This window comes from Pocillopora damicornis, chromosome 13 (assembly GCF_964200805.1).
Source record: "Pocillopora damicornis chromosome 13, jaPocDami1.2, whole genome shotgun sequence".
NCBI lineage: Eukaryota > Metazoa > Cnidaria > Anthozoa > Scleractinia > Pocilloporidae > Pocillopora > Pocillopora damicornis.
Genome location: NC_142682.1, coordinates 1,384,440 through 1,408,497, shown reverse-complemented (window position 1 = coordinate 1,408,497; position 24,058 = coordinate 1,384,440). Strand labels below are relative to the sequence as shown.

At 36.2% G+C, this 24,058-nt stretch overlaps 1 protein-coding gene and 1 long non-coding RNA gene across 9 annotated transcripts in view; one reads left to right on the top strand and one right to left on the bottom strand.

The window, feature by feature from the left end:
* LOC113673160 (kinase D-interacting substrate of 220 kDa B) overlaps positions 1-24,058 on the top strand; it is a 31,530-nt gene that overhangs the window by 27 nt on the left and 7,445 nt on the right. The window contains exons 1-15 of one of the 7 annotated variants that reach the window (XM_089192878.1): positions 2,198-2,337; positions 5,995-6,144; positions 9,149-9,259; positions 9,791-9,889; positions 10,581-10,679; positions 10,883-10,981; positions 16,813-16,911; positions 17,319-17,417; positions 17,651-17,749; positions 17,879-17,977; positions 19,487-19,585; positions 21,533-21,631; positions 22,007-22,105; positions 22,537-22,714; positions 23,640-23,807. In XM_089192878.1, coding sequence (XP_089049004.1) covers positions 6,049-6,144; positions 9,149-9,259; positions 9,791-9,889; positions 10,581-10,679; positions 10,883-10,981; positions 16,813-16,911; positions 17,319-17,417; positions 17,651-17,749; positions 17,879-17,977; positions 19,487-19,585; positions 21,533-21,631; positions 22,007-22,105; positions 22,537-22,714; positions 23,640-23,807 — 1,543 coding nt within the window. In that variant the 5' untranslated portion in view covers positions 2,198-2,337; positions 5,995-6,048. Of the gene's footprint in view, positions 1-2,180; positions 2,338-5,994; positions 6,145-7,953; positions 7,996-8,119; positions 8,272-9,148; positions 9,260-9,790; positions 9,890-10,580; positions 10,680-10,882; positions 10,982-13,104; positions 13,640-16,812; positions 16,912-17,318; positions 17,418-17,650; positions 17,750-17,878; positions 17,978-18,980; positions 19,181-19,486; positions 19,586-21,218; positions 21,369-21,532; positions 21,632-22,006; positions 22,106-22,536; positions 22,715-23,639; positions 23,808-24,058 lie in introns of those variants that run through there. The other 6 variants (XM_089192873.1, XM_089192874.1, XM_089192872.1 and 3 more) reach the window with 6 other exon arrangements.
* On the bottom strand, positions 91-16,717 carry LOC113673163 (uncharacterized). Of its 2 annotated transcripts, XR_003446399.2 has the most exons (4): positions 16,565-16,717; positions 10,827-10,964; positions 4,628-4,714; positions 91-562 (listed from the first exon to the last, which is right to left on the bottom strand). It is a non-coding gene; the product is annotated as an uncharacterized LOC113673163 (long non-coding RNA). The 2 variants fall into 2 exon arrangements; XR_003446398.2 differs by lacking the exon at positions 91-562 and having other exon boundaries at positions 1,890-4,714; positions 16,565-16,703.

Here is a 24,058-nt window from a genome sequence, read left to right as displayed (position 1 = left end):
AAACAGTTGTAGTTGTTCCCCCTTACATTGCTGACTTTATTTCATTAGTGTTACTTTATATTAAGCAGCCTCATTATTTTATTGCTGGTGTTTAAGTTATCAATCTTCTTTTTTTATTTACCCACCTGTATATTTGTACTTGAACTGTACAACGTTTGTCACTTTTCACGCTGGCTTAATAGAAGCTTGACGCTACAATAGGTTTTTCATCGATCCATGTGCTTTTTCACTTGGCGAGTTTTGATTTCTTCAGCGGGTAAATTTGTTTCCTTTTAAAACCGCATTATTAAGACCAGGCTTAGAAACTGCCCTTAACTTGAGTGGGTGATAAAAGTTCTCACCTTTAGACCGGAAAACTACATAGGCGCTAGACAATTGAAAGCTGAAAATTTTTTATCGCGTTGAAAAATCCACAATTCTTTCGGTTGAATCAAAGCTAAACGCCTGATTTGCCCTTACAAAGCTTGTTTATCTTAGGAATGATAACTTCCGTCCCTCGCCAAACGATATTTAGTTACACCGACAGCCACGCCGCAGCCTCGAAAGCTGAAAATGACATTTCCTGGGTGAAAAAGAAAATATAACAAAGGGTGAACTGTAAATGAAAATCAAGGAAAGCAATGAAAGTCGTATGCAAGAGGAATTAATACGCTCTTATGTCTGCAGGGTGCGATTTTAATTAAGACTACCGCTCTTTCAGGTGTTTTTTCCCCTTCGTATATCAGTTCCTATTTTGGGCCATATATACTGTATTGACAAAATAATTAATGACTGAATAGTCACAAGATCGTAGAGTAAACACGTCATACCTGTTTTAGTATTTCATGACATTATTTTAAATAAATCAGTTTAACACAACAAAATAAAAGCCACAGAACTCTCAGGCTTTCACCTTTTCGACCTGACGAAGAGATGAATTTGTGCAAGGGTCTGTAAAAAGCATTTCTGCAACTGATCAGAAAGGCGTTTAAAAAAAGGACAATAAAATATATTAAGAACGCTTTTCAGCCCAGCTTGGTCCAACGAAGAAGTGAAAAAGGAAATCTGGAGACGACTCTCGAGCGAAAAATCTCTCTAACAAAGAAAAACTAGAGTTAAAAGATAACATTTATTAGTAAAATGGTTAATTTTATGTTCTTTTAAAATAACACTAACTTTAACAGACAAGTTTGTCTGTTGACTTTTTTCCTGGACAATCTAAGGAAAGTTTGAGGATTATCACATGTCCGGCGCTATTCTGGTTTTAAGAAGATTATCTCGAAAATACAAGACCTTCAATACGTCTCTGTTTCTTTTTCGTGCAATACGTGCTTTTGTAAGATTCCCGCAAAACCACCGCGTGAAGAAGTCCCAATTTGAGTTCCATACGAATCTACCATTGACGTTTGTAATTGGCTGAGATGATTAATTTTCATCATAAAAAATGTTTTTGCCGTGAAAATCCGATGAAATAAACTACAAGGCCTTTATGAGATAGGTGCCCGAGCTAAGAGCGTTTATCTAGACGAAATATAGATGGGCGTTCCTAATGTAAGACCTAGCTTATTATCAGGTAAACATTAATAAAAACAATACTAGGCTTATATTGAACCTGGCGTTCATTCATAGGATATTTGATTCTTATTACTGGAAACTTTCCAGGGTCTCCACAGTGCTGCATTCAGATGCAACTGAAAGAACGAGTCACCTGCATTCCGTCTAAGACTGCAAGCTACCTAAAGCGTGCGGTTGGAAATGTGGTTAGCTGTAAATTGCCTGAAAGCCACATTAATCATACATGCAAGTCCTGTTCAGAAAAATAAGGCGAGAAAATTAAAATAATATGATATTTCTGACCACAACTACTGTTCTAAAAAATTCGTCATTCTCAATAACATAATTTGTTTCCATTTTTGACGTTTAACATTTTAAAATTTTAACTAAGTTGACGGAAATCGAGTAATGTATCATGGTTTGTGTGCGATACGGAAAAATAATACATCCACTCTGAAATATATGGTTTAGTGTCTCACTTTTTATATGAATTTATTTGTTTGTGTAAGAAACTTGCGAATGATGTGAATGTTCCCATAAACAACAATAGAGGTGACAGGTGAAGAGAGCTTGTCTTCTGCTACCCTGGTGTTCAAAATTACCGCACTGAATTATTCATAAGACTTCGCACTCGCGCATGCTAATTCACGGGCAAGCAGAGCGAATGGCGATGAATCGCATAGCTTCCGACGGCTGGAATAAGAGAAGCACAGCTGAAATTCTCATCGCTTAATTCATGGGGAGATAAATACCATACAGTCTACCGATCCATACTTTTCAGTACAGGATCCGGGACTCTTGAAGGTGAGCAGAATGATTTTATTATGCCAACTTTTTAAAGCAAACTGTGCTTTACTCGAGGGTTCGTGTCTGAGGATTTCGCGAATGTTTTAGCAGAAATATTCAGCGATTGATTGGAGAGCGCGGCGTGTTTTGAAAGGCAGCACTTAAATGACCTCCCTGTGTTGTATTAAGAAACTCAGCTCACCATAATGGGCAACTTACCATTTTTAAAGGCCTAAAAGGTCTCGAATGTTTACCAACTTTTTTCTTATAGCGTCTTTGTTGACAGATGTTGGAAACGTTATATTTTTTCCTCGAGAATCTCTTGATACGCCGACGTCGCTAGTAAAGTTTCAAAATGAGAGGATAAATCTTAATTTTATGACCTACATAACCTGGAATATAATCATTCTGTGAAATGACCAACGAGAGACGAAATTTAAAACCGCTAAGCTTGTAAGACCCAGTCCGTGCAGATTGCACTGGTCTGATATTCACCTGTGCTCCAACCATTTTGCGTGAATTCAAGTTTGATGATGGTGTATGTTTTTTTTCCAAATCCCCTCAGTGCCGAATAGTACCTATAACTGTATAATTGCCCAAATTTTAGAGAACTTTGGCGATGTGTTTTGGTAAGAAAACTTGAGCTTCATGTAGGTGGTTGTGTACATAGCGTGTGGACTACCTGCCAAACTTTCAGTCGACGAGGATACAATACAACTTGGTTAACAGTTTTGCACCTCCGAAAAATAGTTTTTTTTCAGTTGACAGCAGAAAAATAAAATTTATTGCGTTGGAAAACATCGCTGACCGTGATATTTGATTGGTTAGTGGTTACCGATCGTCTCTTCGATTCGTACGGTGGTTTCGCGTGTGTGTTCTTGAAACTGATAGCGAAATTGGCGTTGAAAAGATTTCGTTGGCGAATGATTCTGTCACCAAATCGTTAGATTTGATTTGTTTAGCCATGTTTCACACGAGACTACTCCGCATACGTAGTCATCTCTTGTGCAATGTGAATTTATGTTTAGTGATTACACTGAAAAGCTTTCAAGCGTACGTGAGTCTAGCGTTCAGCTGTTGAAGGAATCAGTTAGAGGTACATCTTGATCAAATGTTAATTTCTAGTTATTATCTTTCCACGGCTTTTTCTATCGATCCCGCGATAAAATATTTCGGATCTCTTGTTTTATTCCTTTGTGTAAACAAACATATTTTAAACGCGTCTTTTTGGACTCTTAAGATGTCAAAATACAGTTGATGTGTTATTTCATGTCGTTGAAGCGTATCCTTGGAGTGTTGATTTAGTTTTGAAAACAACTCCAGTTCATAAACACACATCAAAGGCGAAACTCATTTTCTATTATATGCTTTCGACATGCTGCCCCCGCTTCAAGTAAATAAAAAATCTGCATACACTTTAGAAGAGATAGATCATGATGCAAATCAAGGGGCACTTAAAGATATTATTTTGCTGAAAAGTTTCTATCAAGGAAAACTCTTAGAAAATTATTAATTTCGTCGCCTGTCGAGCGAATTTTGTCGTTTAACTTTTATTCGTGAGACTTCCTTTATATAGTAGCACCCCACTGATTAAGGGATTTTTACTTCAAACTGTCTTCTGCCCGTATTGGTTTCTTTCAGTCAATATGTATAATTTTTATCAAAGGAAAAACAAAAGACTGTTTGATCCCACTCTTCCTAACACCCGGGGCCCTCAAGCAAACAATACAGATCTCATATGTCAATTTTTTTTTAACCAGGGCTGCTATAAAATTGAATCTTTACATGAGTATTTTCAAACGATTTGCAGTCAGAATCTCACTCCCGACGATTGTCTGGCATTCCTGGTAGACATCTCTATCACTAACATCGATTCTTGACAACATTTTAAAACTTGATTAAGCTATTCTAATAATTCTGTTGTGTAAAGTCCATGTCAATCAACAGTAAATAGTAAGTTTCCAACATACATGTACCCCATGCCATGATAAAACAATACAAACAGTATTTCTTTTCTTTTTCTGCAATGTGCAAATTCATATTTCAGTTAAACATATTTTTTTTGATCAGTCACACTTTATTATTATAATTTATAATTCTTCAAACTGTTTCCCTATTCAGAAGACACTGTTTGCAGTTGACTTGTGCTTCTTAAATTGAAATCAGAGAGAATTTTCTTAAGTGGTCTGAAGAAGCGCTATTTATATGGATATACCTTGTATGATCACTACACAATTTACATAGCAAAATTTGTATTTGATATTGTTCTGTATTTTGTAAGGCAAAACTATTTTAATTAAGCAGATACCTCTGTTTCAAATTTGATGAAGGAAAGTCTTTTAGGAGTTCTCCTTTGACAGATTTTTTGCATGAAATGCAGTATTTGGAGTACTATCTGCAAAATAACATGCACAAACTGATCAAGAACAATACAGACAATTTACAAAAAGTTATCCATTACTTAAGTTAGCTTGATTAAACATGACTTGGCCAGTGAACTTGATTGCAGAAAAAGAAAGTCTGTTCAATCATAGGCGGCCCAAGCTCACGTCTCGAGAAAAAGCCAACGATGAATTCATGAACGCGTCACGCGTTGTGTGACTCGGTGTTAAGTTACGGGAGGAACCGTTGAAAATTTGAACACGTTATAAGGCATAGTATGGGGAACGACATATGGTCGATTTACAACGATAAATATTTCGAAATCTGAATATTTTACACGTAAAATCAATAAAAACTTACTCATGCCCTGTGTATCCGTCGTAGTTTCTAGCGATTTCTGCTGTTTTAAGCTTGCTTTACCATCACTGTTATCCATGTCTTTTGACATGGATAACAGTGATAGTAAAGCAAGCTTAAAACGGCAGAAATCGCCAGAAACTACGACGGATACACAGGGCACGAGTAAGTTTTTATTGATTTTACGTGTAAAATATTCATATTTCGAAATATTTATCGTTGTAAATCGACCATATTTCGTTCCCCATACTATTCTTTATAACGTGTTCAAATTTTCAACGGTTCCTCCCGTAACTTAACACCGAGTCACACAACGCGTGATGCGTTCATGAATTCCTCGTTGGCTTTTTCTCGTGACGTGAGCTTGGGCCGCCTATGGTTCAATTAGCCAAGATTCAACATTCTTGCCAAGCTGGGCTTGTCCTGTGGTAAGACAATGTATGTTAACATTTTTATCCTATGAGAAAGATTTCAATAAACTAGTTAGGTTCTTAGTGCTTGTAGAATTCAAAGATAAAATTATTACAGAAGACAACATGGTATTTTTTTCACAGTTTTGTGCCTAAATTGTGAGGTCTCCATTGTGAACTGATATTTGTCATTTTTTGCTATGAATAACCACTCCCCACATCACTCGCCAACAGGAGTTCAATCAGTAACTGGTTAATAAGATGTTATGAAATCATGACTCAACTATTTTGAAACTTGATTAGCTCTATAAAATATGTCCCCTAAAAGCATATACTCTGGTTGTTTTTGGAGATAATATTATTGAACAGTTTTTATTCTATATCTTATAGACCTAATTAAAAACTGCAGGCATGCAGGATTAAACAGTGTTCTGAAAAGTCTCTTTGTTTCTCTCTTAACTAGTTAAACGATGAAAAATAATGGAATCGAAGGATGATTTATAAAAGTGTGCAATAAATTTTTCAGTGTGGTATTAAACTCTGTCAATCTGCAGGCAGTTATCTTGCATAAAAGTGACCTATGAAGTCCTGGAGACCACATGCTGAGCTGCTTTCTGAAGATGACAAAACATTTCCACAACTAACCAGAATTCATGTGGCCTCTTCTGAAGGAATGGCAAGTATTTTTAAACATAACTACATAAATGTCACAGTTAAAATCTGGGTAATTTTTAACACTTTAAGGACAAAAATGATCTCATTTAGTAGCAGAACATTATGGAGAAGTTTTGTGATATAATTAGCTAAATATGGTGTTGATATACTTTTAGTGGTCATCTCTTTTTTTACTGTTAAATATATATAACTAAATGAAATATTTACAATACCTAATTTAAGATAAAAAATTGATACTTGTCAACCTTGAATACTAATGATCATATAATGGTGGTAAATACTGGAAAACTTAGTAATGATAAAACTATAAGTTGTTCGGCATTTTGATGTTACTTAAATTATTATCAGGGTAAAAATGACAGTTTTATTGCAGTGTGAATATAAATCAGTGGAACTAGTCAAGAGTAGTTGATATTTGCATGTGATCTCCATAAAATAGTTTGGTGTGGACAGAGTCAGTTTGGATGTTCAGAGTTGGCTTGAGATCTTGAATAATTATCATTTTATGGATAATTAGACAACATTAATAATAATGATGATGATGATGATGATGATAATGATGATGAAGAATGTAGTATTATTTTGGAATTTTGATAATATTGGTGCTGTATAGGTGTAGTTTGTAATTTAAGGAGGGTACTTGATAATATTTAAGTATCCTGGCTAATACTTAGTGGGAAACTGCTATTTTTTCCGACACTGAAATAAAGCATTTAATTACTATTGTTAATAATGTTGTGATGATTATGACCATGGTGACAATTACAATGATAATGAAATAATAGAAATGTTTTCCTCATGTATATATTTAGAAAGCTCAATTTGCTTTCTTGTCATACAATGTTATTACTAAAAATACAATTAAAACTATAACAAATTATTTTCATGCCTTTAAAAGCTTCCAAAATGATAATTTCCCTGTGCTAATCTTGAAAGATCAAAATTAAGGTAGATTGAATATGAAGTAGAATTTTGGAAGCCAAGGTTTTCTTGTAATCTGCACAATTTTTGTACACAGAAGGCAAATGCACAATGACAATAAGCCATGGAATTCACTACAACTTTGAATGAATTTATGATCATGTGATAGGTTGTTGCTCTCAGTAAGTTTTCCTTTTTATTGACATTGATAAAATGTCATGATTTTGTTAATGAATTAATTCTATTGGAGGCTATAATTTCTATGAAGTTAGACATTTTGACTGCACATGGTGATTGAAAGGTTAATTAAAGACCATAATTTCGACTTCTTTAAATGTTCCAAAAAGCATTCAAGAATTGGTGTTAGATCCAAAAAAAAAATTGATTTAAATTGGATTTCTTTTTCATAGACTTATCTCTTATGCACAAGACTCACGAATCATACAAAAATTCTCAGCATGACCTAAAAGTAGATCCACATGTCTTTGATGTTGAATTCAAAACACTTATTAAATAAATCAGATAAAACTATTTGCAGCTTATAAAAAATCAGAATCAGATAAATACAACTTTGAAGTTGAAAGTCATGCAATTTTAATTATGCTTTTTAGAAAATCACAAGCCTATCAAATCTTCATCTGACATACTCTTCATTTTTTGATAAAATGGTCAAACACATCTCTAGGCCATAGTGAACTGCACAAGATATTTATTCATAAGAAATTTTATGTGCTCAAATAATTTTTGTCACTTGAAAACACGGGTGAACAGTTTTAAATATTCCTTGCAGTCTTGTAATTCCTAGACTGATGTTTTTTATTATTTATGCAACAAATCAAATTGGATTTTCACAAAGTGGTTTTTAGCAAGTTTCAATGTGCATTAATTGATTCAAGGAAGCTGAATAATAAATGTCTCAAAACAGAAAAAGGTAAGAATTTTCATGTGCTGAACAGTATTTCAGTGTTCAAAAAGAGAAAAACAGAGGTACAGTGATTTGATTTGTTTTTTATTTGCTGTCTTGAGTTTCTCAATCAGTTGTATTTGTTATTCAGGGATTATGGAAAGAGCGAATTATTTCTTCAAAACAAGCTACTGGCCTTTACATACATGTACTTGTCTGAATATATTTGCGGTGATGGCTGACTGAAACCAAGTGATCATGTCTTCCTCTAATGTGACTTTGTATACATTTCACATCGTCCAAGTTAGTTTTGAAGAATTTCAATTTTCATCTCCATTAACTAAGTAACATTCTGATATGCCTGTGGAAATCAGTGTTAATTTGAAATATTTTTCCTATTCCCAAGTATTTTATATGCATAAATATGTTTAAACATTTTTATAATGTTCTGCATCTTTTAAATGGATATAAAACAAATCTCATGTTTGTTTTTAATGGTGGATATAAATATGTACACAAAGAAGTATTTATATAGTTTTTCACTCTTAACTCTGTTTTTTTATATATATATTTGGATGGAAAATATTGACTGCTTAATGTAATATCTTCTATGAAGAGCAGCCAATAAGAACGCCTCTAAATTATTTTAATTTGTTTATCAGGAGCCCATTGTTAGATGTTGATAAATTCTGTGTTGTAGTTGGTACTAAGAAACATGATAACAATATAGAATTGATGTCAAAGATGTGAAAGATAAACTATTTATTGGTGGTTCTCTACAACATCAGTACATTCAGTTGACATGAATAGACAGGCCAACATTTCTGCTATTTTCTCATGCCTTGTTTTCAAAAGAAAGCATAATAGCTAGAATAGAGAATTACCGGTACTAAGCAAATCTTGTGGGTTTAAGTTAAATGTTAACTCCAATACAGACATAAACCAACATGAAATTTTGACTGGGATTCAAAACAGTTACTTCTGGGAGACTTCTAATAATGTTTTCTTGGGCTCTTTGGAAATTTCACACAAATTAACTTTGAAACTGAATGTGAAATATTGACTTAGAAGTATATGGTGTGCTTTCTGGTTCCTGTGAGTTGATCAGAAATATTGAGAGTTTTAGATAAATTAGAATGTTAACTTAATGTTACAACCAGTTGATATGCTTTTGTTGCAGGAAATGACTGTAAATGATGGTGGATTTCTCAATGCCGTCAGGGATGGAAGCTGTACTCATGTGCTGAATCTGTTACATGGAGGAGGGGTGGATTTGGAGCAGAGAGATGAGGTTAGAAATGTTGGAAATTAATAAGGAAACAAACTAACTAACAAACAAGGATACCAACAAACACAATGTCTTGAAAGTTGTTGCTGAGTATCTTTGTTGAGCCCTGGAAAATTAATTTGAGTCTTGGTAATTAATGGCAATCGGGAGAAATGACCAAAAATGCTTTTCTATTAGAATTGCAAAGCAAGAAATACTGTGCATTGGATGAATGATGATTTTTTCATTAGATTGAAACCAACCTTTTAGTGGTGCATTGTAGGTTGTGCAGCAAAAAAATACTGGAAAAGACTGTGAACCATTTTTTGTCTTTTAGTTAATACTTTATAGTCTCTATGTCAGAAAAATATGAAGTTTTACTTAACTTATGTAATGTTTAGATGAAAATGATGTTGTCCATTTTGAGTAATTTTAAATTAGTTGTATATGAAAATCAAATGAACCTATGAATTAATAGATTGATTATTTATGGGTAAAAGTCGCTCCAAATAAGCAGTCCATAACAAAAAGTTCTCATCAAACATTTTTTAATAGAATGGCCAAACTGCGTTGATTATTGCTGCTGAAAAAGGGAACGTTGAAATTGTTCATGAATTGTTAAAGAGGAATGTTCAAGTCAATATACAAGATGAGGTGAGGTCTGCCGTGGCTATTGGTAAACATCATTAGGTATTTCAATTGGAAGAGTTTAATGATTGCTTTAGAAGTTATTTCAGTTAGGACACTCTCTTAAACTCCTCTCTCTTTATTGAACTGCCTCATCTTATCTTATCTATCTGGCACCTCCTTCTTCTTTGATAATCTCCCTTGTTATAAGGTGGTGTTGCGTAGGACAAAACTTGAATTTGAAAGCCTGTTCATTTTGGTTTGAAATGTCATAGTTTTTTTAACCAAAAAAATGAATACTATAATGTTCAGTATTTAATAAATGTGGGCAAGAACTCAGATGTTAAATAAAGATTTTCATTTTGGCTCCCAGTGAGTTTTAACCAAGCCCCCACCCCCTACTTCTCTCATAGGTCGACCTCTCTTGTAACCTCACTTCTCTGATAAGCTCTTTCCCTCCTCCTCCCCCCCCCCCACACACACACACACATCTAAAAGTCCTAGACTTTAGGAAGCTTCTTGGAATATATTAGATAAGAACACTTAAAAAAACTTTGTAAATGATTATTATTTGACAATAGTAATAATAATAGTTATAATAATAATGTGAATGATAATAGGTATTTCAGTCAATAATTTTATTATTGATTCATCAATAAAAAGCATTAATGTTGGCAATTAACATGGTTCAAAAAAATTCTGTTTCCTCATGTCTTAGGATGGCTGGACAGCCCTTATTGCAGCTTGCAAAGAGGGGCATTATGAGGTTGTTAAAGAGCTCATGGAGAATGGAGCAAAAGTTCAGTTACCAGATTTAGTAAGTTCAGTATATCTGAATCATAACATTACGAGTGACCAAGGTCATTGTGTTAAGTTCTGTGCAAGGAAGTCTGCTCTCTTAATGCACCTCTCTACCCAGAAGTATAAATTTGCAGCTATGGGAATAAAGCCCATGAACACCTACCGTATCTTTACACCTCTGTCACAATCCCATGACCAACAGAATATTCTCCATTATAGGGAGGTTGGTCTCCTTTGGTATGGGCTTCATACAAGGGACATGCAGACATTGTAAGGGAGCTGTTGGACTACGGTGCAGATCCTAACGAAAGAGGACAAGTAAGCCACCATTTTAGAATGTTTGTAAAACGCTTGTGTGAGCAGCCAGCCAATCAGAGAGGAGTATTTTGGGCCCAAGATGGAGAGGACCAATCCGCTTAAATTGTAAAAGAAGTTGGATACCTTCGTTGTCATACTTGCAGTTGATTGACCCATTCTGGTCACATGTGCAAAAGATTCTCTTCTTTGATTGGCTGGCAACCAAGATAATCGTACTTTGTTACATTTAAAGCTGTTGTGAAGGTTTTGTGTCTGGACAAATTTTTTTTGTAAACCTAAGTTGTGTGCAGCTTGGTGCCCAGGATCCCTTTATTTTTTTCGCTTAAATTTACTCGGAAAGAGATTGAGGAAAATAACTTGGGTTTTGAATTTCGTCATCCCATTTGACATGCGCTAAATGAAGCAACGAATTTCAAAACCTAAAAGTATACGGTTCTGTTCCCGACATGGTTAAATATTTCATTCCTATTTTGCTGATATTTCAAACTTTTTTTTTAATTTGGCGACATTTGCAGTGGAAATATTAATTTATAATACGGCAATGCATGTTTATTTTACTGTAATTCATCAGGAAATTATAGACACGACAATTATTTTAAAAATCCCGATAGTGTTGTCTATGAAACTTTGACTTGTCACGGAATACTTTCAAGTCTACTTCGAGAAGACCAAATACTTTCGTGCTTTACCCCAGGGGTTTTGATAATGTTTGTCTTAAGCGCCTGCCGATGATTTAATAGGCGGCTGTGTGACTGTAAGGCGAAACCCAAACAGGAGACCAGCTCGCAGGCTGAACAGACGGCGGTGAGAGGTCTTATCGGTGGTGGTAGACCGCTAGTAACGGCATTTATTGAAACCCATGGCTTAAACTTGCAGCACAAGTAGAGTTGCTATAAAAAACCTTCTCTTGAAACGACAAATTTCGTAATACTCTTGCGTTTTCGCGCTGTTGTTTGATTGGATGTCGTGCAGAAGTTAAACGAGCGCCATGACGAGAATTTTCCGAAAGCGACTGTAATTTCGATTCAGTGTTTTTCCCTATTTATCTTTCAAAAAATACGGCTCTTGCGTAAATTACTATTGATGAAACTAAGAATAAAAAAACTTAGGATTTTGTGGCAGAACGGAAAGCATTCCTTAAAGTTTTTTTGGCATTGTTGATTTTTCTATTTCGGCTTCCCCATGGCTTCCTTGCAGGAAGTTTTGATGACTTATGCATGCCGCGAACCGTCACAGGGAAAAAATCAGGAAGCAACAGAAGTACGTTTACCCGACGACATTACGTAGTTAATTATTTATTTGTCTCGTGTAGAGCACTAGCTGTAATTAGTTTCCCGCGTAGAACAACTCAAGGTGGTAATTTCTTTTAGAGCTATATTTACTCGGGACAAACCATTGCATTTCTTTTTGTCTTAATTTAATGTGAATTGCTATCAAGTTTGGAATCAAGTATTCTTTAATTTAGCTTTATCGTGCGCTTGATTTTTGTTCCCACAAAGTTGTATATACGTTCATTCAGTTGTTAAGTAAACGTTTCTTTTGTCAGCAGCAAAACCTTTGTTTTGTCTTGTCAATTATAAATAATGCTCGGTCTTTCGAAAAAGTTTGTAAAATGACAGTTTTCACTCACCAGGGAAGCCGAAACACTTGCCTGTTGTTTATGCATTCGTCAAGTTTGCTATGAAAGTCTCTCGACTTCAAATCAATGATAAAATCTTTTATCTCTCTGCTTCCTATGACTTACTCTTTGAAGGCAATTGAATTGATAACGTTCTTTAGAAAAAGTGTTGTCGCTTGAAGGAAAGTTTTGTCTACAGAAATAAATCCGGTAGTCTGGTCGCGTTAGGACATCTTCGTATCTTTGCGTTATTTAAGTGAAAGAGGATTAAATTTTTGTTTCAACTTTAAGCTGCTGTTTTTCGAGATTAATATTTTACCATCGCTGCTCTAATTGCATGCTAATTGAAAAAACTTCCATCGGCGATCTGCGTCAGTATTCATTTAATGCATTTCGGGTTTCTGTTATTTGGTTTTAGCAATTGTCTTTTAAATCGGCGCCACAGATCTGAGAGCTCAAATTCGACGGGAATAGACTGACAGAGCATACAGTAAGATTTCTTTTCTTTGTAATCAAAGAATTGAGAGGTGAAGGACTGTATTGATGTGAACAATTGTTACTTAAGATACTCTGACAGGTGCTCTTTGGCGTAGACGAATTTACTAGATTCTTCTCATCCGATCTGCGACAAAAAACCACGACAGAAACCGCGCATTTCAAGTTGCACTCAAAACGAGCTCGGCGGACAGATTTGCTTAAACTCTGCTTTTTAAAAAATCCGGGTTATGTTTCTTCCTCAGGTCGCGCTCAACCGCAATCCAGTTGGGAAGACAATATATACATTCGTTTTGGTCATCATTCGCTGTGTCTTTAGATGTTGTTTAGTTTTGCATATATTTTAAAAGTCATTAACGATTCGTTTGGCAGGTGAATTGGGTTTAGTTCAGTAGGGATCGAACTGTGAGCAAATTGAGATCTATATTTTTTGTTATATCTCGTGCGGCTCGTTAAATCTAATTACACTCGGAAAATTTTGTTCGTGAGCTGGTCTCCCTTTCGGCACCATCAGAAGACAGCACTTAGGATGAATCCATCTAAACGTAAGTCATTCTTACAAGCTATAAAATAAATCTTACGATATCTTTTAGGTGATAAGTTGGAGTGTATCTGACATCTCCAGGCATATAAGGGAATTAGCACACAACTGCGTTTGCTATTGTCAGAGATTTTTTAACGACATAGGCTTGGTTGGCATAGACACAAGTTTTCATTAGCACTTTACATCATACCTCATCGTACAAGCCTCTAGTTCAAATTTTAATTATTATAAGGAATTGATTTTTTTATAAGGAGCTCAGAAAAGAAATGACTTCCTTCCAAGAACTTCTTAATCCTGAAGTTGTATACAACCGCATGAATTATGTAAACCAATATCAGAACGAATTTATTTTTTGCCAGTGTGCTTGTAACCCTTTTCATAGCAACGTTTTTCGATAATAATTCTTAGATTGACGCTTTCAATCATCGAGTAGACTGTTCATCCACACTAACGCTAAAAAACATTTCCTGATTTATTTTTCAAGGTACGGCGTTTTGTCTCTCTTAAATCTTGTTTTCATTTCCAAAAGACCTCATGCATGCTCTCCGTTTTGTGGACATCGAAGAGTGCTATTTTTTTCTTCTCTTTCAATGTTTTTATTCTTAATTTACCTCATTGTATGTTCCGATGAAAGCGGCTTTGGTAATTTTGATCTCGTCTCATTAATTTGAGTGTGTTTATTTTATTTCATTTTTATTTTATTTTGTGCCTCGTTTATTGTTTTTAAACGAAACTGCAGAACTGCGCATTCTGTGTCCGCGGGGAAAAAAAATAAGAGACAGCTTTGCAAAAGATGTATTTTTTTTGAGATTGCTTCATTGACTCGTATTTTATGAAACGTGATGATTTTGGTGGAAATAGTTATAGCGCCCGAATTGAGTATCCTTATTTTTTTGTCTGTTTTGCGTGAAGTAGGAGACGATCGGTGATATGTGTACCTATAGCTGATGGTATTCCTAGGCGTGAAATTATGTTTAATTTATGTGTGGTTTTGCTGTAATATGTGCCCCTTTTACTCTTAATTGGATCTTTCTATTCTCTTTCTTAAACTTGAGTTGAACACCGAAAATTATGGCATTTGAAACGATTTGGCAAGTGTATGTACTTGTAAACGAAGGAGAAAGTTTCTTGTCGGCGTGTTTCAATTACAGTCGATGTTGTTATTAAACTCTGCGGAATACCCTACGTCTTCTGGCGGACACTTTACTATAAACAAAGACGGAAGTCTGTAAAAAAATTATTATCCTCAAAATATGTTAAAGCAAACTAATATGTTCTCAGATGGATGTCTGTAATTGGGTTAAGTTTTATCCAATGACGTTGAATGGATCCACTTTCCTAAGCAGAGGTGATTATGCTGTGTTGCACATGCATTCAGACGGTTGTTGCTAAGCTTCTCTACTTTCTAGATCTCCGTGTGGGGATTTTCCCTCTCGTAAAAATCTCGAATAGAACGCTATTATCTTCGGTTCTGGAATTGGGACAACTGATACATTAGGGAGCACTTTTGCTGCAGATTTTCACGTCATTGTATCGATCAGAAAAAAATTGATATCGACAGGAACTTCGAGAATTATTGGATAAACTTAAAATGAACTATAAAAATAATCTAGAAAAAATCTGTGGTAAGTTTATCAAAATTCGACGGTATGTGCAAATATGATGTACTGTCCCAACTTGAAGAACGTTTTCCATTGTGATGAAATATTGAAATATTTTTGCCCACTCGAGATTGGATTAAAGTCGATGGTACATCTGATGATATTTCCTCTTGGACATAATCTGTTCGCTTTCACGAAACAGATATGTCCACCGAAAAATATTCGAGCATATTTCCGCGCCAAACGGAAGCTGATGTTTATTTATTTGAGAACAGTAGCCGAAGGTCATACTATTTGCAATTTATCTGTGGTGTGTTTCTCAGGTAATGTATTGCTGTTTTTCCTTTTTACGTCATTCAAATGGAAAATACTGGAGACCTAAGTAGGTCACTAAGGCGATGAAGAGACCGTGGTGAATGAAAACATTTAGTTAGCAGAAAATAACTGCGGCGCACGTGCGTCATGAGGATTCTTGCAGTTGTTAGCTGTCATCTGTAAAACAATAAAGTAAAAGAACAAAATTTTGTCCATTCTAAGGACGGAAACACCGATAGCAAATTAGTTATTATTTTAACCCAACGTTTCCTTCATCTTTTATTTGGAAGTTACATCAGGTGCCGTTAGAGAAGGTAAAAACATCGAGCTATTTCGACAAAATTCTTAAAAAAATTTCAGTTAATATTTTAATCGACCCTCACGTTCTGTCCCAACATCTTTGTGGCTTCCACAAAACTATTTTTCTTTTTATACTCACTCAAAGGGCCCAAGAGTTATTTCATAATTCGCTTGAATTAAATACACATTTACTTTTGTTTCTGTCATTTCCTCAGTTGACCCGGCACGGAATATATATAGAACGGGTCATTTTCCTCAATCGGTTGTAAAATTTATGTGTGTCTTTTTGGCGATCTCTGATAATTCGCTGGCCAGCAACTATCTGATACAAAAAGTACAAATATCCTATAAATATAGAGGATAAATGTATTAAAGACAACAGCAATACTTTTGACAAGCAAAGTGAATGCTCTGCGGTGTTGTAATATGCGTGTAAGTTGTCTTCGCACGAAACCTGATTGATGTGTGCGACTCGAATGAACGTTTTCTGCTATCGGTTGGTATTTCAAGACCATTGAAGATTTCAGCCTTTTCGTACATTAGTTTAGAAGGGAAATGAGACAATTTGCAACAAATCGACTCAGTCTGGCTAAACCGGGCAACTTCAAATGAAATTCGGCCAGAAATTAGTCTTAATACACTGCAGTTACAAATGTCGTCTTCACTAGTATGGGCAACAATCTTGACTTTCATATAATCTTGATACTTACCTCGTTTGAAGACATTTGATGTTGACTGTAGTCGATCCAAGAAAACATTTGTTTTGTGAGAGACAACACCTCGACTTATTTTGAGAAACATTAACAAGGTCACGAATGTTCTTAAAATTCCTTTGGCGTTCTTTCCGGCAATGAGCGCTGTACTCAGTTCCAAAGATCGCCCGGGCGAGGCTGAGACTACATTCGATCACGTGAAGGCCTGGCGTGACACATGTCTTGCTTTTTTTTTTTCTTCTCAGCATGGTATGACAGCCCTTATATGGGCATCAGGACGGGGACACACTGAGGTTGTTGATCATTTACTGGAAGCTGGAGCCAATCCTGACGCTGCTGACAAGGTGCGTGACATGTTTGTGTAGATGACTCACGCGTGGATCTAAAGATTGATGCCTTGTCGTCGCATGTAAAATTGTGTCAATGTATCCGTATTTTTCCTCAGGATATGTTCAGTTTAGGCCGGGTCCTCGGGTTTGAGCTTTTATCATTGTATTACTGAAATTTTTCCTTAGATATCTCAAACTTAGGCTGGGTCCACGGGTGTAAACAGAACTTGTGTCTAGTGTAATTCCCCCCCCCCCCCCCGGATATCTCTAACGTAGATCAAGTCCCAGGTGTGGAACTGTGTTGGTCACTGTAAGTTAACCGTAGATATTTCAAAAGCCCGGTAACACCCCATTTGCAAGCTTGTCCTGTTAATCAGTGGCATTCCTCTGGCTAGAATAGTTTTCGTTTTTTCTTGTTTCAGTATGGGACCACCGCTCTTGTATGGAGCTGCAGAAAAGGACACTTAGGAACTTGTCGAAGTCTTGTAGCAAAAAACGCTAACGTCGATACCGCCAGTAGTGTAAGTAACTTAGTATTGCCATGGATACTGTTGCTATGCTGCACTTCATGTTGAACCAATCAGCTGCAAATGTGCATTTGCTTTACATTTTATTGCATTATGCATGCACCAAGTTCGCAATTTATATTCTGACGGTGTATTGCACTTAAATTGAGGCGTACTCTGCAGTGATTTTAGCTTTGAGGCCATAAGAAGAAACTTATCAAGAGACAGTTTTATTTGGGTTATTTTAGAGAGGTTGGACCCCGTTAATAATGGCAGCAAAAGGTGGTTACACAGAGGTAGTGGATTGTCTCTTGGAAAAGGAACCTCACATAAACGCTACGGATCAAGTAAGACTGTCTATTCATTCCTTTTTGAGCATGCCCCAAAATTTTTTTCTGAAATAAATTGGATAACTTGGATTAGTAGTTAAAAGATATTTTAAGGTGATGATGGTTCTCTCACTGATTTGAAAACAGGAAGGGAATTCCGCGTTGAGTTGGTCAGCCAAGCATGGGCATGAAGAGATCGTCCAACGACTTTTGGCAAGAGGGGCGTACTTTAATTTACCAGATAAAGTAAGTGATCCTCTTTTGAATCATTTTAGGCAATCTTCAACTGGATGTCGAGAGACTGCATTGATTTTGCTTCACTTTGCTCCTTGCTTGATGCAGAAAACTCGCGCCATTCTCTCGACCAATCAGATACAGAAGTAAAACCAAGCGTGATTTGAATGCCCGCGTTTTCCCGCGCTTGAGGCTGTGTTCACGTGTTTACTTTGAGTTCTGATTGGTTCGTTATGTTGTACATCTTTTTTTTCTAATTGGCTGTTGGGATTGCTATGGTTTTAGACACTAAGTCGAACCACGTTCTGTTGGAAACGATTTTAACCCAAGATATATAATTATATTCAGTGCGGAGAGGTTATTGTTTTCTGCGTAAATTTCTGCTCGTGTGAATGTACAGATTATTTTTCTCTTCTATGCAAGTGAAGGAAAAAACGAAAAGGAGAAGTGATTTTTATTGCTATAGATTTTTTTCTTTGGCCTTAATTAGAGATATATCTTATCGACCTTAAAAGGAGGCAATTATAAATAATTGTTGTCTATCGAATCACTATAAGTGTGTTCTCCATTGTCAATTGCTCGAGGCGTTTTTCGACCGGAAGAAACCAATTTTCCCATACGCCCCTAATTTTTGGGTTGAAAATTATATCGAATTATGGTCTAGAGCAGCTTTTTTTTAAAGTAGTTTGTACTCGCAGCCTATTAGAGAAGCTCTTTATTAAGTAAAGTAAAAAAAAAAAAGCGTAGGTGTTTTCGAGCTAGTGGTCAGATTTGGCTTCGATTCAATTAGTAATTTCCTTTAAAGCCCATTTAAATGGGTTGCATGAAACGTGGTTTTTGCGTCACCATCTTGAAGTGGGCGTAATTTGTAAAATGTAATTGCCCGGAACTTTCAATTCACGGTTCATGTTTGTCTGTTACCGATTTTCTGTGCATGTTCTTACGGTTTCAAAGTACAGTGAACCGGATGAGAAAGGTTTATTCCACTTATTGGAAGGTTAAAGCAATCGAACCAGGGACAGATGTTTGTAAGTGTAGACGACAGAGTTTTGTCTGATAATGATCTGAAATGATATTCATCGAGGTTGATAGATAACTCAGCTAAGTTCACCCTTGAAGCTTTTTGTTCGTGCGGTTTCTGTTGACAATTTAAGCTGTTTTATTGCGAGTTTTGGTTTTTAAAAGTGAATTCTGAGGTTTTGTCCTCGATCAATGGTAAGTTGCTTCAAAGAGTTTCAAGTTTCGAGCAAGCATCTTCGCTTGAGTCTGCAGTCCGCAGCGAGCGAAACGCCCGCCATTGAAAAAAAGGCACCACTTTGGCAAATTCAACAACGCTTTGGGTGTTTCAATGGAATGTAGGAACTGCTTTGGATTGAAATGTGAATAATTGTGGCAAATTGGATGATTTCAAATAGCTGCAGGATCACGTGAACTGTAAGCGATACGCTCAGAATCAATAACGTCTGTGACTTCAATGTTGTATAAGAAGTTTTAAACAGAAAGTTTTTGTTTTGCTTTCAGGAAGGCGAAACTGTTTTAATCTCTGCTGCAAGAGACGGCCATTTAGAGGTTGTGCGGACATTGTTAAGCAAATATGCAGATGTGGAGGCTGCAGACACCGTAAGTTTTTAAAAATGAACAATTTGAACGCAGCATTGGCTGCTTCAAGGCCCAGTTGCAACAATGGGGTCGTTTTGAATGAACTTTGCAGTTTCTGTTTTGGTTTTCGGTAATATCAGCTCTGAGGAACAAAAGCAAACGAGCGGAATATGGCGCTTATTTACTAAAACATTTCATTTCCACCTCCTGGTGTTAGGAATAACATCATTGTTCCAATTCTATAGAATCTGTTTGCTTAATCAAATCGTTTTAAAGTCGTGTCGTGCTGATCACAGGGAGTGTTTTGTTGATGATAAATGCCGCTCACGTCTCGTTTGACTACAGTAGTCTTGCCGCGTATCGTAGATTTTTCATTAGCTAATTTGCTGGCGGCTGTTTCATGTCTCGTTCCTTCGAGTATCGTTTTCAGACGCGCAGGCTTTCAAAGGTCAGTCTCTGGTCATAACTTTCGAATGTACTACGTCATTATATCTCTTGGGGGACACATACACGACTTTTCAGAGTTCGCATCTCTTATTTACCTTATACACTGCTTGAATTTTATTCAAAATTGTGTTGAAATGTTACAGTAAGTGGGCGATATAAAAATTACAGCTCTACGTATCAGAGGCCGATGCAATTCGACCGGGTACGTACGCGAAGAGCTATGTGCTTGCATTGCCATATGTAGTTAATTTTTTCCATGTAACAAATGAATTAACTTTTGGTCTGGAGCAGAGCATATATCCAAGCTTGTAGCGCCATCTGTTATTTTATTGTCGAGTTTAGGGCTATTCTGAAGTTTTTTTTTCTCTTTTTTTTTTTTTCAACCTAATGTCCTAATTCCTAGACAGCATGGCGTCGCTGTAGAAGTACCAGATTATTTCAGATTATTTTTAAAGCAGTAATTAAGTGAATAAGTAGACTTATTTTGACGGACTAAACCAAATAGTTCTCTTATAATGCATGAAAATGTAAAATATTTTAATCGTAATAATTTCGTGACGTGAGTCACAGATGGTGACATTTTTACTTCAATAAACGGCTTTGATAACAAAACAATTGAACAGCAAGTTTTGAACTTTTTGGAATAATAAATACAGCTTGGCTTTAAAATTTTAAGATAAATGGAAAAGCTGATAACTTGTACAATGGTTGAGTCATTAATATTGCTAAAATATTCATTGCTTTTGATGCAAAGAGTGACAGAAAGGAGGAATGGTTTGTTATTTCGATACCGGAAAAACTTCAAGAGATTTTGACTCTGGAAGGTTTGTTAAAAATAGTTTCGCATCCTAGTTTCGATTGCTTGTTTTTTTTTAAAGAGCAAATCGATTTCGCCTTTGTGTGACTTCGTATCAAGACTTCTCATGATTTGAAGTAGTCCACAGCTGCTGTCTTTAATAGTCGCGTCTGACATCGCTTTGTCGAACTAGGTAATCTTTCAGAGATTGGTACATCTTGAAACAGAGCGGAACTATCCATATCGCGCCATCTTTGCGTTGCTACTCAAATGGGATTTTTTTTTGACAACGGGAGGCGAAGATTTTTAATTCAAACTGATAATCAGGCATTGTTTTGACAGCGTTTGAATGATAGTGGTCTGAAGAGTGAGATAATGTGATGGAATACAATAGTTCGCATGTTTGTCCAATGTGTAAGCATTTACGTTTGAAGTACGGATCTCTTATAACAGACGTAGTTTTGTAGACGAACTTCCTAAGAAAGCCTGGATGCAGAACTAAATCTCTTTAAGCACTCACGCGACCTTTTCTTGTCAAGCTCTTTGTTACATTGAGAAATGGTAAATGACAATGTTTTGTTGTCCGTGCTGTCCAGTGGACCTTTTAAATAGAGCTTATTTTTAGATATCCATCAGTAAACGAAAGCTGTGGTTGAGCTGCATGCTTTTGTGTTCTTTCAATGGACGGTGTTTGTAAATAAAACGTGAATTATTTCTCTTGTCAGGAAAGCAAGACAGCTTTGTTTCATGCAGTTGAGAAAGGCCACGTCTTGATTGTGAAGGAGCTTCTAGATGCAGGAGCGAACACAGAAACTCAGAACAAGGTTTGTAATATGCTTCAATGCGTTTTCATAGGTGGAATTCATAATAGCGGACACCTTCTGTTTCACTCTTGTCTACTTGACTCGTCATATAGAAATCTTCTTTTCGAGTTAACATAAATTCAAGGTTTTTCTGTTGTTCTTTTCACGGGTGAAGAGGCTTAAAGCTGCCTTTTAAATTAAGTGTTGCCATTTTGTCTTCTCGCCATTGATACCCGGTAACAAGATAGATTTCAGAACAAACACATTTTCAAGCAGATTCTATTACCATACTCTGATCTTAAAGATTTTCTCGCGCTTTCGAAGATAAATAAAAAGAAAATATTGCAATGCATTTTGTTAGTGTTTTTTACCTTTTCTTTAACTGTGTTATTGCAGGACGGTGAAACGCCACTTATCAGAGCCACACAAAAGAAGCACACTGCAATCGTATCTCTTTTGCTTGAAAAAGGAGCCAGTGTCTCCGTAGCAGATAAGGTACGTGATGTGTTTGTCCTGTTCCCTGTTTCGAAAAACGCTACACGGAGAGGAGATCAGCATGTAATCACTCCTCTCAATTCCAACTCATTATTAAGAAAGCAGGTGATAAAATACAAAATTTTATCAAGTGAAGCATGTTTCTTCTATGCTACGCTGAAATCTGATCTGGTCCTTTTGGATTTACAAGGAAACGATGTAAGGAGTGAAATTCAATAATCAGATTTTGTGAAGTAGGGGAATAGCAGATTAGTGTAGTAATGTAAAAGTACGTAAGGCTTATGTAAACAAACCCATTTTTAACCTCTAAGATCTTCACTTTAGCACGAATTAAAATACATGATGTTCTCTTGAAAAACAATCATTCGATGAAAGCTCGCCTCTCGCACGCCTCACTTGACCCCGTTTTGACTCGGGTTTGTTTATCTCAGCGAGGAGATACCCCAGTTCATATTGCCGTCAGAGGAAGATACCGACGCATTTGCGAACTCCTGTTAAGGAACCCAAAGGACGCTCGGCTTTTATATCGTCCCAATAAATCCGGAGAAACACCGTATAATATCGACAGACAGCACAAACATAGTCTGCTTACGCAAATCTTTGGCACTGGTAAGGTTTCTGTTGGGTTATTTGTCTAAAATTTTATCTAATCAAGTTGTGTATTTTGTAATCCGCGTAAATCTTCTCCATCTACCACCATTCTCGTTCATTTTTGGTTTATTTGTTCCATTTTGTTGTTCATCTTTCCTATCAAACCAATATTTTGTGTTTTTCGTCGTGTTCAGGGTGGTTCTGCGTTTCGTAACCCTCAACTACATATGTTGAATGTATCTGAAGGCTTTCATCTAGGAATCATATTGTGTTTTTCTCGAATTAATGTGGAGTATGTGTTTGGAGACAGAGAAATTACCGAAGGTCTTTCAAATATTAGGTCTTCTCACGAGAGAGATTTTCAATTCGCAAATGAAGATTCATAGCAATTGAACTTGAATACAATTATTTCAACTTTACCCAATACCGAATATGCTCTACACAGTTCATTACAACCTCTTGAATGTTTACCAACTGTTCTAGTCAGTCTTTCTTTCGTTCAAGTCTTCGTTTGGAATTTGCAGTCTTTTGAAAAATTAATGACACGTTTTCAGAACTCAGGTTGACATTTAAGTGGTGAGAAAAATACAGCATTGCTGGTGTTAGTGGGACTTCATTACCAATTTCCAAAGGGGAATTAACTAAATGTTGTTCCAAGATCTCTCTTTCAAAAGGGCTTGAGCATTATCTTAAAACTCTGGTAATGATCAGACTCGCTATAGAGTTCTCTGCAGCTCATTGGTGGAGCGTCAGAGCGCGGGGACCGAAGGTTTGGGGTTCGATTTATCACGGGAACTCGGATTTTTTCTCTGCTCCACGCTTGTGACAGGACAAATAACACTATTTGAAAATAACTCATTATGACGATGTGCTTATCATTTTAAAAAAATCATAGTTGACTCGTTTTGTTCAGAAGATAGTCTTAAGTATACTCTGTTTACAGGTCTTTTTACTCCGGGTAAGAAATACAGTGAGGAAGTGATGGGTTATGAGGTCTACACCAGTGCTTTAGCAGACGTGTTGTGCGAGCCTTCGCTCACCATGCCGCTGACTGTTGGAATGTATGCGCGGTGGGGGAGCGGCAAATCTTTTGTTTTACGGAGGTTGCAAGGTAAAAATTGAAATCAATAGTTTTCTGATTTTAATAACTGAATGATATTTTTGTTTCTTTTCGTTTGGGTTCTTTCTTTCATCAAATATAGTCAGATTCTCTAAGGGAGAAAAGAACTCATTTATCTTTTTCGCGCTGCCAGCATTCGGTCTTACACCTCAGTTGGTAACAGCACTCAGCTAGTCTCTGGCACAGGCAAGAATTTTTTTCGATCAATGAAATATCTGAGCAACTGCCCACCTGCCCTTCCC